This window comes from Nicotiana sylvestris, chromosome 12, assembly GCF_000393655.2.
Source record: "Nicotiana sylvestris chromosome 12, ASM39365v2, whole genome shotgun sequence".
In the NCBI taxonomy this organism is placed as follows: Eukaryota; Viridiplantae; Streptophyta; class Magnoliopsida; order Solanales; family Solanaceae; genus Nicotiana; species Nicotiana sylvestris.
The window spans coordinates 160,907,896-160,923,021 of NC_091068.1; the positions used below are offsets into that span (position 1 = coordinate 160,907,896).

General features: G+C 35.0%; 2 protein-coding genes across 5 annotated transcripts; both read right to left on the bottom strand.

Annotated features, from left to right (window-relative positions):
* Window positions 1-2,782: 2,782 nt before the first annotated feature.
* LOC104213537 (cyclase-like protein 1) lies at window positions 2,783-7,272 on the bottom strand. Of its 4 annotated transcripts, XM_070165086.1 has the most exons (7): window positions 6,499-7,271; window positions 6,356-6,400; window positions 5,531-5,603; window positions 5,229-5,403; window positions 4,419-4,525; window positions 3,077-3,113; window positions 2,785-2,952 (listed from the first exon to the last, which is right to left on the bottom strand). In XM_070165086.1, the coding sequence occupies exons 1-7, from the start codon at window positions 6,878-6,880 to the stop codon at window positions 2,932-2,934; spliced, it is 840 nt and encodes a 279-aa protein (XP_070021187.1). In that variant the 5' UTR covers window positions 6,881-7,271; the 3' UTR covers window positions 2,785-2,931. The 4 variants fall into 4 exon arrangements, with proteins under 4 accessions (XP_070021186.1, XP_070021187.1, XP_070021185.1 ...); XM_070165085.1 differs by having other exon boundaries at window positions 2,783-3,113; XM_070165084.1 differs by lacking the exons at window positions 2,785-2,952; window positions 3,077-3,113 and adding an exon at window positions 3,971-4,253 and having other exon boundaries at window positions 6,499-7,272.
* Window positions 7,273-7,690: 418 nt separating this feature from the next.
* Window positions 7,691-10,996, bottom strand: LOC104213535 (D-3-phosphoglycerate dehydrogenase 3, chloroplastic-like). Its single transcript, XM_009763052.2, has 5 exons — window positions 10,304-10,996; window positions 9,288-9,664; window positions 8,963-9,073; window positions 8,788-8,883; window positions 7,691-8,498 (listed from the first exon to the last, which is right to left on the bottom strand). Exons 1-5 carry the CDS (start codon window positions 10,845-10,847, stop codon window positions 7,827-7,829), a joined length of 1,800 nt encoding a protein of 599 aa, XP_009761354.1. The 5' UTR covers window positions 10,848-10,996; the 3' UTR covers window positions 7,691-7,826.
* Between the last annotated feature and the right edge of the window lie 4,130 nt (window positions 10,997-15,126).

Below are 15,126 nucleotides of genomic sequence, written 5' to 3' on the forward strand. Positions count from 1 at the left end.
AGCCCAAAAAATTATAGGTGATTCGGGACCAGTCGCCCGAATTCATGAAGATGACATGGAATGCACACGAAAAAAATCAGAAAACATGCTGAATTCCCGTTTTATGGCCCTAAAACATCAAAAAATGAGGAATGATCATGGAAAAGAAGTGACTATTGTTAATGTCATAATACACATGAAAAAGTAAAAATAATGACAAATTCGTGTTGCATAAACCCAAAAGTCACAGTGAAATAATGAGTATTGGTCACTAGGCCATTTTCTATGGACCTACAAAAATTCAGGTCAATCGGAGTCCGTAAAAAAAATTCTACAGCGAAAAGTGGATATAATAACATATTGGTGTTGCATGACCCTGAAAAGCCATAAAATAAATCTGAAAGTTACGGTGAAGCAATAAGTAACGATCACTAGGCCGTTTCTTATGGACATACAAAATTTCAAGCCAATCGGTGTATGAAAAAAATTCAACAGAATTAGCTTTTACTTAACACACGAAAAAATGGATATTATCACAAATTTGTATTGCATGACCCCAAAATGCCATAAAATGAACCCACCATTTATAGAGAAGCAATAAATATTGACTACTAGGTCGTTTCTATGGACCTACAAAATTTCAGGCCAATCGGAGTCCATCAATTTTTTTTAAGAAATCACCATGTAACTAATACACACAAAAAAGTGGATATAATTATAAGTTCGTGTTGCATGACCCCAAAACGCCATAAAATAAATCTGAAAGTTACAGCGAAGCAATAAGTAACGGTTATTGGGCCATTTCTTATGGACCTATAAAATTTCAAGCCAATCGGAGTACGTAAAAAATTCTACAAAATTAGCTTGTACTAATACACACGAAAAAATGGATATTATCACAAATTTGTATTGCATGACCCCGAAATGCCATAAAATGAACCCAAAATTTATGGTGAAGCAATAAATATTGATTACTAGGGCGTTTCCTATGGATCTACAAAATTTCAAGCCTATCGGAGTCCATCAATATTTTTTCGAAATCAGCATGTAACTAATACACACGAAAAAGTGGATATAATCATAAGTTCGTGTTGCATGATCCAAAAATGCCATAAAATAAACTTGAACGTTATGGCGAACCAATAGGTATTGGTGACTAAGCCGTTTCCTATGGAACTACAAAATTTCAAGCCAATCAGAGTTCGTCAAAAAAGTTTCTACAGAATCAACATGTACTAATACACACAAAAAAATAGATATAATTACAAATTCGTGTTGCATGACCCCGAAACACCATAAAATAAATATGAAAGTCATTGCGAAGCATAAGTATTGGTCACCAGGTCGTTTCCTATGGATATACAAAATTTCAGGCCAATCAGAGTTCATAAAAACTTTTACAAAATCGACATGTACTAATACCTGCGAAAAAGTTTCATGGGCCATGACATAGGAATTAATTATAATGTCCAATTTTATATATTTATATACATGATGATTTTCTTGAATTTGATTGACAGACTCCGATTGCTTAAAAATTGGTGAAACTATCGGATAAGGACTTGTGACCAAATACTTACCCCGACAAATGTCATTTTTTGGGTTTTGAAGTCATAATATAAGAATTAATTTTTACGTTCATTTTTCGTGTATACATGATGGTTTTCGTGAATTTGGGTTACGGGCTTCGATTGACCTAAAAATTGGTGGAACTATTGGATATAGCCTTGTGAGCAATACTAACCATGACTAACATCGTTTTTTGACGTTTCGGTGTAGTGAAACAGGAATTAGAGACATTTTTTCATGTGTTTTATATACATGATAAATTTTTTGAATTTTGTGAACGGACTAACCATCAGATACGGCTGAGCAATACTCACCATGACTAATATTTTTTTTTTACGTTTCAGGGTCATGACACGTGAATTAATTATTATGTTTATTTTTTGTGTGTTTTATATACATGATGATTTTCTTGAATTTAGTTGATGGATTTCAATTGGCCTAAAAATTGGTGAAACCAAAGGATGCGGAAATGTTCAAATTTTGTAAGAAGAAGAAACTCAACTTATCGACTCAAAACCGAAAATTCAAAATATCCAATCCGATTAATTCGAAACCAAATTTGAAAAATCTATTATGCCGAGCTTATATGGATTGGATTTGGATTGTAATTTTTTTATCCGAAAATCGAATATCCAAACCAAAATTTTCATAGCCAATTCGAACGGCCCGAATGCCCCTTAAGTTTGGACCTTGGAATTTTTTCCCAAGAAGAGACAGGGATTTTTACCTAGCTATATTATTAGAAACTTATTTACCTATGTTCTCTATGTTTTGTAGTTTTTAATAAATATCTAGGTTTTTATTACAAATTATGTAGATTTCTCCTTAAAATGCCCACGCCCCATTATTAATGCCTTCAATTAAGGGATTTAATTACATCCTTTTCTTTTTTTCCCCTCTTCCCTTCTCTCCTTTTTTTTTTACATCAAAATCCCTAAATCTATGCCGGAATCTCCATCTTTTCTCTTCCCACCATTGTCGACAACTTTAGATTATTAAAAAAATCATCAATTGCATTGTTTTTTTCTGGCAGACTGGACAACACTGAAAATGAAGAAATATTCAGGAATTGTATGATAATTGTATCATAATTGTATTTGAATAGTATCAGATACATCAATGCTTAAAACATAATTGTATCATACTTGTATCACAATTGTATCTATATGGTACATTAATACCCAAATACCTGGTATAATACTAATAAATTAATATATAATTATCATATATTTGTGATACAAACTGTGAAATTCGTCACGAACTCACAACTGCTCGAATACAATTCCTTCAACAATTATGATACATATACAATTATAATACAAGCACGATACATTTCTTAAAAATTGTGATACAATTATGATCTCCATCTTCTTCAAGTTTCAGTCACAACTCCATACTGAAAATCTAATATAATCGTATTATAATTGTATTAGCATTGCATCAAGTATTATTTTGGGTATTGATGTATCATATACAAGTCACATACAATAAACACTTAGAAAGAAAGAAAACAAGATTCAAAACTTACCAACAACTTGATTCTAAAGCAATATTCCGAATTTCTTCTGCATTGTATCAATAAGAAAGAGAGATTATGGGTGATTAGTAAGAAAGAGGGAAATTGGGTTTGAAAAGCTTAGAAAAAAAGAAAAGAATCGATAATTTTGGGGGAGATAACAACGGTTATAAAAAATTAAGAGAGGTTTTGGGTGATTATCGAGAGAGAAAATATTTTTGAAATCCTTTGGAAAAGGAACAAAATCTTAAATGTAGGGGTTATTGGAAATGGGGGTGGGTGTCATGTAACTGATAGACTAAATTTAAGGGATTTTGAATTTTCTTCTTTTTTATGATTTTATATATAACTTGTAAATATAGATATACAAAGTAATTAATATGGAACCTAAATAAAAGAGGTAAATAGGTTTCTATTATAGTATAACTAGGTAAAAATCCCTAAGAAGAAACATCAATTTTCGAACTCCTTATCTATGACCCTATTCAGATTACCATCGCGAAATGCTATTAGCTAGTATAAGTTTTTGTTGATTAATTTGATAGACATGTGAAGCATGGATGCGCTTACTTTTAGGACTGAATGTACCTACACACCAGCAAGGGGTGGCGGTGCAGTTGGCTAGCGCGTAGGTCAAGAGTTCGAGCCTCTCTCACCCCATAACATATTTTTTTGATACCGTTTATTCTAGCTCTGTAAAATGCATTAACAGAGTTGTGATGCTGAAAATACATTCTACTTCGATCAATACATCTTAGTCGTTGATTCGACGTCATGGCTGTAGGTACAGCGATCCCATAGAGTAGCTCATTCTGGACTAACATTCACAGCATAAGGCCCGTCCACGAACCTCGACATTCACAGCGTAAGGACCATCCACGAACCTCCACCCCCCCCCCCCCCCACACACACACAGAGAAAACATCCCTTCCCCTCTTAATCTCTCCGATTCAGGCCAAGTGCAGGGAGATTGACTCGGAGAACTCTCAGCTTCAGAGAAGACTTGTACAGAAGGGAGAGGGAGACGAGAACGTATTATGACGTTTAAAATGAACTCATGCAAAGCTTATACAGAATACTATTTGTAAATGCCACTCTTAGAGAAGTAATAACTAATTCTCTTAGCTTTTGCGCTGTAATTGACTTCCAACTTGACCTGATTTCTGCTTGTGAGCTAGTGTGGCTGTCACTGCAGTCATGTGTCTCAGAGGTCACAAATCAGTAAGGCAAGAAGAATAGTTAGGAATACTTCGTGGACATTCTTAGTTAACGAAACTGGTTGAAATTTTGACAATTTTCTGTTTTCCATGAAAAGTATCAGATGCTTTTACAAGATTACTGGAATAGGATGCACCTGGCAGGTGAACCATCTCCATGATTCAGCCTCAGAGGTAGACAGTGAATTGTGTAAACTCCTGGGACGGCATCATCAAGCTTGAGGCCTTCCACCGGAATTATATCCTGATGCATAGTAAAAGAATCCTTAACAGTTAGTAACCAAGTAAAAGCATAGATAAAACAAAGAGTGTTAGAAGAAAATATTGAAAGCAAGCTTTGAAGCGTGAAAAAACACTGTCCTTGAAGAAATATTGCTTGTATAGCAATTAGGGAAATAAAAACAAGTTTCTTCAGGGTTCCGTTTTGCTTGATATAACATTGCTTGTCTCCGCATTTAGGGGAATACAAACAAGTTTCTTTGAGATACAACCCAAACAGATGCTGCAAAACTTAACCACCTCTCGGGGAAATCCTGAAAAGTTGAATTTATAGAAGTGAAACTAGGTCTATTCTGAATACACATACAATTTCATTAACAGACATATTCGCTTTTATTCAAAAAAAATATTAACTATTCTTCTAAATTACTTGGAGAGCTTTACTTATAAAAGCCTTCAAAAAGCCTTTGGGCGCCAATGCGGGACTTCTCACTTTATATTACAAAACACAAAAGAAAGAGGACTCTATTAAGAATTCTAAGAGAAAGAAGAACACTTGCTGCTCAATATGGTGGAGAAGCGAAAAGGATTAGCAAAAAGAGTAGCAAGTGAAATTTGTAGATATTATGCAGCTGATAGTAAACAAGAAACTTAAAATACTATTCTTCAACCAAGGGGTTTTCAATCTTACAGGTAAACCGAAATGGGCAAATGGATGTTATACTTACTTTAGGAGCCAGAAGAAGTTGATGAACTTTAGTGAGCTCATCCTTGGGATTAATTGCGACTGACAAGTAATCAACACCAACCAGTTTGATGTCGGAATTCTGGACCAGATACTCTGCTCCATCTGAGGTGAATGCTGTATAGGAAGAATCAAATTCTTTCTTGTGCATCAGCCTCCTGTTTGGACCAACATATATTACATTCAACACCACACGGATGACAAAACAAAAGAACCAACTAGTGTAGGCATTTTAGCAGGGTTGGACCAAATAATTGCCTCCAATATGAACAGAGGAATAAGTACCTGTCGGTGTTTAATGTTCGGAAAAGAACACGTTTTACTCCTCGGGGTATGTTCAATGACCTCATAACTTCAGCTGATGAACAAGAAGAAAAGCAAAACTCTTAGGTTTCTTCCCATTGAGAGCAAAATAATAGTTAAGGAGAGAAAGAGCTTACTACTTGGTGCCAAACTATACTGTATGGGGTAGAAAAAGAGTCATCTAGTAAGAATTTTGGCGATGCATATGGAAAGAAAAATGTCAGTAGGCCGTCGAATTAATATTTGGCTTTATAGTCGGCAAACAAAATGGCTTAGTTTAATTTAAGTCTTTACATCTAGTAATTATCTCAACCATTTAAAATATGAAAATTTCCAAATACCGTTATACCTTTGAGGTGAAATTTTGTCTCTTTAACTTATTAACCTACTGCAGTAAGCACTCTTGTCCTAAAACCTTAGGTGATAAAATAATTTAAAAATTAAAACTAACAAGGGTCCTAAAGAAATACAAGCTTTAAGGCAACTAAAGTTAGAAAAAGATAGGTTAAAGTAACTGAATAATTGATGTTTTCCACAACATCTGAAAACGAAAAACAGTCAAAATTGATGTTTTGTTTCCAGAAAATGCCTTTCAGCACTGAAAACTTGCCAATTTTTTCAAAACCAAATTCAGACAAACATTATTTTTCAGAAATCAAAAATAAACCAACACATATGCTTACTATTAAACAAAATGCATTAATAAGCAACAACAACAAAAGCCGGTGTAATTCCACAAGTGAAGTCTGGAAAATGCTTTAATAAGATATGCAATAATTTCTTCTTTTTTTTACAGAAGGACCATACCTGTAATATTCTTGTCCCGTGGAGTGTCCACTACAAGAACAGGACCTAAATTTACAAAACTAAAGTTATCCCAAATTTCTGAAACAGATGATTTTTCAGTTTTAGAGGGAAAAAGAATAAAGAGATGGGCAAAAGCATTGTACCATTTAAGGTTCGGAGATCAAGCGAAACGACATCGTAACCGAGCTCGAAAAGAGTCTCATTGAAATGTCCAGGAGCATCAACGTGTGTACCAGAATGAGTAGAAAGGTTAAAAAACGAATAATTTGAGAGATCACCCAATTTGATGCTTGTCTGAAGTCTTATGAAGTTGCCTAACCCATTTTTTGAACCGTAAGCTGGCAATTCAGGAACATACTTATGAGAAACGTCAATTACTTTCTTTTGCCTGTAATTTCTCTCTTCTCTCGTGATTTTTTGAAAGTCAGAAGTGCTCACTGCCCCGGCGGCGGCGGCGACGGAGACAAGCGCCAGTACGGCGGCGAGCGGCAGCAGGAGAGGGAACAGTGTGTGACTGGTGGTCATGGTGGTTATGGGGTTTTTTCTTTCTTCTTTTTTTTTTTTTTTTTTGGAAGGGAAAGAAGAGAGGACTGAAGAGACAGAGGTGAAAGGTGATGAAATAGTTCTATGCAGATTGGTGACTGTAGTTTTATTTAACGGCAAATTTGGCAATTGAAAGCAGATACATGCAACTATGCAAAGTCTTGGACAAATAATTGGAGTTGGAATAGGGAAAAAAATTTATTGAAGGTAAAATTGGATTTAAAAGTCTGGAAGAAATATTATTGTGTTTGGAATGTTGTGCTTCTTTTAGAATGAAAAAAAAGAAGTTAAGGTTGATTATTTGTGAGTGAAGGTTTTAGAGGTTTCGAAAATTTCATTTGAAATACACATTCACGCTAGCTTGCATGAATGTGAGTGGAAGTAAAATTTTCATCCAAAAACTGATTTAAACCAGTGCTTGCGAATTTGAAAATTTTTTTAAAAAAAATTCCAGGACATTGATCATATTTCATAAACAAACAATATTTTTAAAAAAAATTGAAAAAATAAGCCAAAATCTATGCCAAACGTGAAATACCGTATTGGCTTTCCCCCCTTTGGTGTATCCATGCGCAACAGAACCAGAATTTGGCTAAATACTGTTTGTACTTTGTTTATATCAAGGTCCCCTAGTACAAATGTGAAATCTTGGGGCAAAGGACTGCAAACTCGGGCTTCTAGTATCTGATAGAACAATCACCAATTAAAGTTTGGCAGAAGAAAAATCCAATGCTGAACACCCCACCCCACCCCACCCCCCCAAAAAAAAAAAAACCCAAAAAGATTGTCAAATTGACAACCAAATGTACTACACTTCTAATTTCACATCCAAATTATTTTTGTATCCTGCACTAGACTACTACTGGTAAACAAATAACATCATCAAAATTTTGCTTTGTAGCGAATTCAGACAGAAATCAAACAGTTCTTATAATTTAAGGTAAACAAACTCCTCAACAGCAGGAATTTCCCCAATCCTCTTCAATGACTCCTTGCTTGGTTGCTCATCCACCCCAATAGCCATAACCGCGTGCTTCCTTGGAGCAATCCTTCCAACACTCATGAAACTTACATTCACATTCTCCTCAGACAAGATGCTACCCACCTTCCCGATCATTCCTGGTTGATCAACCTGTCTGCAGAGAATGATGCTGCCTTCCAAGCTCACATCCACTTCAAAGGATCCCACTTTAGTCAAATGAGGGATTCCATCTTTTACCCTGCCCTCCACTCTAATCTCTCCAGAATCAGAAATAGCACTGGCAAATTTGGACTCCACATTGGCAATCTGAACCCGAATGAACTCGAGCGGACTTTCTGGTGAACCATTTAGATGAGATCTTTCTTCAGCTATTCTTAGTCCTCTCTGTTTAGCAGTGAAATCTGCATTGACCAAGTTCACAAAGGCACTGGAAATAGGCTCAATCAATCCCTTAGTTATCATGGCACGAAGCAATCTTGTGTCAAGATCATCAGGTGCTCTAGCTGAACCATACGTCACTTTCACTGATTTCACACCACTTCCACCTGTGACTAGTTGGACAGCAAGTCTACCAAGTTTTTCAGCCAGTTCGACAAAAGGCTTCAGCTCAGAAAGCACCTGCATTATAGAGAGATAGAAATGATATTTCCTTTCATTAATTCCACAAATCACAACCAAATTAATCTTCCAAGACCCCCTTCCTCAAAAAACAATTGAAAAATAACGACGGATTTATCTACACATCCGGAGGAGACTCTTGTACAATTACCAATAATTGGTCAATTTGAAACATGCAAGAATTAACTAAGTGGGCAGGCTAATTAGTTGAAGGCACTGTATGGAGCCTTTCATAATTTGAACTAAGATGTTAAAGGGATTATAACCAGTAAATATTCAGCGCATTTACCTCGGCAGGCACCATTGGAGCATTGACAGCAGTAGCAGCAAGCTCTCCTTTCAAAGCTCCAACAACAGCTTCTGCTATCTCAATGGCCACCCCTTCCTGAACAAGAAGTTCAGACAGTATCACAATATGTATCAACTGGTAAAAAGTGTGACACTAGTGCAGACATCACACAGACCTGCGCTTCCATAGTACTAGCACCAAGATGAGGCGTTGCAGTTATATTCTCATGTTGAATCAACTTACTATCCTTTGATGGCGGCTCCACAGTGAAGACATCAAGTGCTGCCTGCAAAATTTATTCGTACTTCAATACAAATAAGCTATGGCAAAAGCGTATTTTATAGTTTAATCCAGGATTGGACAAGAAAGGTGGAAAGTAAATATTTGTTTTAGACTCTCAACTGTCAAACAGACATGAATATCAGCAAAATACACAGAAAGATGCAAAATACACAGAAAGATGCAGTTTGACAAATAAGTGCATAATATATAGCCAGGACCTGTGCCACAATTCCAGCATCAAGTGCCCTGACCAAAGCATCTTCATCAATCACTCCTCCACGAGCAACATTGACAATTCGCACTCCCTTTTTCATCTTTGCGAAAGTTTCATCATTTAGGACCTTCTTAGTTGCAGGTGTAAGGGGCATGTGAAGTGAGATAAAATCTGCAGACGCAATGGCTTCATCAAAGCTAACAAGCTCCACCCCAATGGCACGTGCACGGTCAGCAGGGGCATATGGATCATGAGCAATAACATGCATGCCAAGCCCCTTAGCTCGCCTGGCAACTTCTGATCCAACCTTCCCAAAACCCATCACAGCAAGTGTTTTGCCAACTAGGGAGACACCAACATATTTGTTTCTCAGCCACTTTCCTGGAAACAATATCATGGGAAAGTTTCAACATTACAATCTCCAGGTGCAAACACAACCAGGATAACAGAGGAACTATTAGCAGCCATAAATATGTACATGCAATCAATAGAGGCTTCCTGACTAGTTCTCCCATAAAAAATTTCCAATTTCACATTCCTAACAATAGCAAATTCATTTAAAGCATTTCCTTCCATTAGAATATTACTTTGCCAGTTACTTAATGTTTAGTGTTCCCCTCTTCAAGATAGAGCCCACGGGAGATGAAACACTCTAGCATTTTGATGCCTACATTGAAGAACCGCCCAAGCCAAGCGGATTGTTCAGCCCGTCCTAGTCTGAGGATAAGTACGCCGTACTATTACAAACAGATCCGAATATATTCTCATTAAATAAGGGTAAGAACGACTATAATATTTTCTCTCTTCCAAATAAATCATCTGAACAACTGAACCAATTTATAATAGATCGGATACCATAGCCGCAAAGCAATGGTTTTTTAGCAGAATTTACGTCTAGATAATCTCATATTCAAACTAAAATACTCTCACATTGACAAAACAGATCAAATTCAGGAAATAACTACGAACGTCATTTGTATAGATAAAACTACAAAAAAAAAACGTGTACAATATACTAACCAGCTTTCACGGAAGCATCGGCTTGAGCAATATTTCGAGCCATAGCGGTGAGTAATGCGATTCCGTGCTCCGCAGCAGCAACAGTGTTAGCAGTGGGCGCGTTAACAACAAGGCATCCATGCTCAGTCGCTGCTGCAAGATCCACATTATCAATTCCCACACCAGCTCGTCCAACAACTTTAAGCCGTCCACCGGACGACTCGAAGACTTCACGGCTCACCTTCGTACCACTACGTACAATCAACGCATCACACAATGAGATCTTATTGCGGAGTTCCTCAGGACTCAGGTTATAAGAACAATCCACGTCAGCAAATTCCTTTAGGAGATCTACCCCTGCCTCGCCGAGTTTTTCAGCTACAAGGACCGTAGGTTTTGCGCCCATGGAGAATATAACGAAACGGGGGTACTGACGCTGATCGCGGCGGGGAGACACGGCGGCGACGGCGAAAGCGGAGGAGGAAGCGAGGCGTGTTTTCCATGAGAGAGAGGTGCGGGAGGGTTTGGTTGAGAAATTTATAGTCGAAGAAGCAGATGTCGCCATTTTTACAGATGATTTTTCAGCGTTTATTTTAATACAGAGTGCTAAATCGGTGTGGCGAAGGAGAAGTAGGTGTGTAGGAGGCGGAGAGGGAGGAAGAAAGAAATGAATTATATATCCGAATTCCGAGGAGCAATTATAGAGAGGTTAAGGTGGTGCTTTGTCTTGGAATGAGATGAAAACACAAGAAAATAGTTTTTCAAAAAATGGTCAACACTTCTTGAAAACAAACATAATTTGGTTGATTTAATTTGAAAGTAATATTGAATATAAAGCTTTTCTATATAACGCCGTAAACTGTAAAAGTAAAATTTATTTTTTAAGTTATATTTTATATTTTTATAATAGTTTTTTTTACATATAACAACAATAGTCATATTTATAACATAATGCTCTTTTTGTAAAATTACCCCTCTATAACAATCATATAGAATTGTTATGACTACCAATAATAATTCCAAAAATATGCACACAATTATTTCTATTAAATAACATTTCTATCATGCATAAAATATAAGATTTGAAGATTTGCACATGATATCTTTTTTCATTGGTCAAATTCCAAAAAATATTTAAATAGAAAATTTAACTGTTAATCTCTTAGATTGTCTTCAAGAAAAAATTAATGGATACCTTTTTGCTGAAAATTTGGACATGAATCTTCTCCAGGCGTTACATCACTAGTGAGAGAATGAAATCTACGAAACAAGCTACAATTACAAAGTTCTTCCATCAATCTTGAAAAATTTATTTTCTAGGTACTTTTAAAATGTTTGCCTTAAAATTTATATCTTTATGCTTTTAGTTATGAATTTAGGCAAAATACATAAGCTACCCCCTAAACGATGGACCAAATCTAGATTACACACTTTTTGCGGACGAAAATCACATTACACACTCAACCTTTCCAAAGTGTATCTAATACACACTAGTTTGCCCGCGTGGACAGTACATGTTTTTTTCCAATAAATGAGTCGCGTGAACAAAAGAATTTTTGTGTCAGATGTCAATTTTTTTTAGTTTTTAAATTTTTAAAATTAAGTCATCTTCTTCCTTGTTTAAAAAATCCTGCCATGGCTGCTCCTTGAGACCTTGACACTAGATCCACTTCTTTCCACCATCCGATCTCCTGCTTCTCAAATAAACCCACCACGATTTCTCATCTCTTTTCATTGATTAGTTTTTAGTTTTTTTTTTTTTTTTGCAGATCTTTGGGCGAGAAATTGTGGCTAAATTCAGTAATTAAAGTTTTTTATAGCTCTCACAACCATTAAAGCTTGCCTCAAGCTTTTGCATAAAAGATTATTTTTTTCGCGGAGAATCTTAGTTTGAGCTTTTGGCGTGGCAGTGTCTAACTTTTCGAAAAAAAAATTCCAACCATTAAAACTTAACTCAAGCTTTTGCACATAAGTACATTCTTTAATTTTATTAATGAATGAATTTTTAAATAACTAAAATGTAAAGTTCTTAGTTTTCTTCTCTAAGAAATATACTTTCTTCCTTATTATTACAAATTCATTGCTTCAGTTGTGGGAATCGGAATGACACAAAACAAAACATTGAAACATGGAATGATCGTTAATGGTAGTTGAACTTTTACAGAAGAGAAATGGAAAATGAGTTGGATCTGGGCTAAAAATTTCTTATTCAATTTCAATGAAAAAGATGGATTTTTGGGTGTGTTTCTAGTATTTTTGTTAGTAAAAGGTGGGGGAAGAGGCTATGGTGGTTGATGGTGAAGAGAGGAGATGGACGACAGCAATGGTGGTTTAGAACTTTAGACGGAGAAAATGAGGGGTATAGTTGTAATTTTAATTATTTTATTTTTTAATAAAAAATAATGACATGTGTCACTGTTTGATTGGTGAAGGAAAAACTAGTGTGTATTAGATACACTTTGGAAAAGTTGAGTGTGTAATGTAATTTTCGTCCATAAAAAATCTGTAACAGGGATTTGGTCCATAATTTAGGGGGTAACTTATGTATTTTGCCATGAATTTATTAATAATGTATTAGCTTTCTTCAATAGTTAACTAGTGAAATATGCATATCTTTTGAGATTTTAAATTTCAATAATTTTCTTATCTTTTATATGTAACATGAAAAAAGAAAAAATAATAAATTTTTGAATAATTTTTATCTATAACGGCCAAAAAATATTTAAATGTCAAATATTGTTATAGGTATATAATAGTCATTCACTTTAAAAGTCAAAAATAAATGGGATCAAAGGGTGTTATAGAGAGGGTTTACTGTATTAAGCAAGATAACTTTCTAATGAACTATGACCTGCTTATTCATTTTATTTATTTAGCTTATAATGATTTTGATGTATGTTGTTATTTCCTTTGGTCCATTTTATTAGTGTTTTGAATGTGTAGAAGTTTAAAATAATTATTTGGCTTAATGTAATATTACTAAAAGCAAATTAATTAGTTAAAGTAATGAAAAATTACTTTAACACAGAAAATATCTCATTATAAATTTCAAATGCAGATAGTTTAAGGAATTTTTACCTCATATAGCAAGATTAACACCTTATTTATTTTAAATAAATACCATTTTAAGATATTATATTTTATAGATACATTTTAATGTTTATAGCAAAATATTTATTTTTGTTACCTCCTCCCCTTAAGCCACTATATATGCTATTTTTTATTTTTCTCTCACATAATTACCGTATTTGATGTAAACTTCTCACTCCACGTTCTCTCTCTCTAATTTGATACACTGCATCCTCTTCCCCTATTCCAGAAAACACGAAAAAAAGAGGGTAAAATTCTTCTGTTAGCATTTGAGAAAATAATTGCTACTGCATTTGATTTATTTACTCAACTTTGGGCTTCTGATTGCGAGCAGAGTTTGGATCTGGCGATGAGCCTCCACGTCGTAGTGGCTATATGCTGTAGTCTCGGAAGGTTCGAAGAGGCGATTCCGGGGCTAGAAAGGACGATTAAGGTGCCAAAAGTTTCAAAAGGTGCAGATCATGCGCTCGCGACGTTCTTAGTGTATATGCAGCTCGATGATACTCATTCTATGCTTGGACAGTTAGATCGGTCGATTGAATGTCACAAGGATGGTTTGAAAATACAGATGGGAGCTTTAGGAGATACAGATCCGAGAGTCGCAAGCTTAGGGTTGTTTTTGAACAAAGACGACAGAGTTGGGTGCTGAGCAACTTGAATTTTCTGTTAATATATTTTCAATGTATTTCAATGTATCTCGCTGTATTTCATTGTATTCATTATCTTTTTTCATTGTATTTCAATGTATCTCGTTGTATTCTATGTATTTCATTATATTCATTGCGTTTTTTTATTATTATTATTGTATTTCAATGTACCCTGCTGTATTCTATGTATTTTATAGTATTCACTGTCTCGCTATATTCCATAAATGTATTCATATGTTTTTTTAATTAATATAATTTATGTATTCAGATGTATTATATAATTTCTTTGAAGATTACTATGTTTTTGGGGTGTTTTTTGATTGAGAATTTTTTTATAACTGGAAATACAAAATTTGTGTGTTATAATTGAGTTTGTTGAGTTATATTAGGAGTCTATTATGTTAATTGATTCACTTTCCATTTAAAAATAGTGTAATCCCCTGTTTTACGCCGTGAGCACAATTGAATACAAAAATCTGTCCAGCTGTAATCCCATGTTTCACGCCATGAATACAGTCGAATACACTCGAATACAAAAATCTGTCTAGCTATAATCCCCTGTTTCACGCCTAGAAATGCTACTGTGTTCATGAATACAGTACCTTAAATACATTGAATACACTCAAAAAAAATCTGAAAACATAGTTATAGGAAGTAATATAGTAAATGGTAGCTACAACTAGCTAATAACCACTAAAACATAGTGGTTTCTGAAAGTTTCTCATAGTTTAATTTGGGAGAATTACATACCTTATCACTTGGCTCAACACCCATCAGAAAATGGCTCACGTTTGAAGCTCTTACCCAGTGTAGCTCAGGTTGTACATAACCTAAATATTACTTTTCACCAATTAGCCCACCCCTTTTTTCTTCGTTCTTCTTCTTCTTCTTCTTCTTCTTCCCGTGTCAGCCTTTGCACCACAAAAATTTCTCTACTATTGTTATTCTCCTTTAATTATTTTTCGGATTCCAATGGTTACACCATTACAGGTGGTTCAAAGATTTGATTTGATTTTAGAAAGTGAGTTTTTCGATATGTTAGTTGTTTGGAATGAGTGTTGTCCCAATTGATTGGAAATATCAAGATGAGTTCAAAACTTAAATTTC

Excerpts from the sequence above, each read along its gene's own strand:
- LOC104213535 (XM_009763052.2), bottom strand. The coding sequence starts at position 10,847 with ATGGCGACATCTGCTTCTTCGACTATAAATTTCTCAACCAAACCCTCC. Across the intron at positions 9,074-9,287 it reads ATGCTGGAATTGTGGCACAG|GCAGCACTTGATGTCTTCAC; the intron begins GTCCTGGCTATA and ends TAAATTTTGCAG. Across the intron at positions 8,499-8,787 it reads CTCCAATGGTGCCTGCCGAG|GTGCTTTCTGAGCTGAAGCC; the intron begins GTAAATGCGCTG and ends TCTATAATGCAG.
- LOC104213537 (XM_070165084.1), bottom strand. The coding sequence starts at position 6,880 with ATGACCACCAGTCACACACTGTTCCCTCTCCTGCTGCCGCTCGCCGCC. Across the intron at positions 5,604-6,355 it reads ACGGGACAAGAATATTACAG|CTGAAGTTATGAGGTCATTG; the intron begins GTATGGTCCTTC and ends CTTGTTCATCAG. Across the intron at positions 5,404-5,530 it reads CGAACATTAAACACCGACAG|GAGGCTGATGCACAAGAAAG; the intron begins GTACTTATTCCT and ends TGGTCCAAACAG.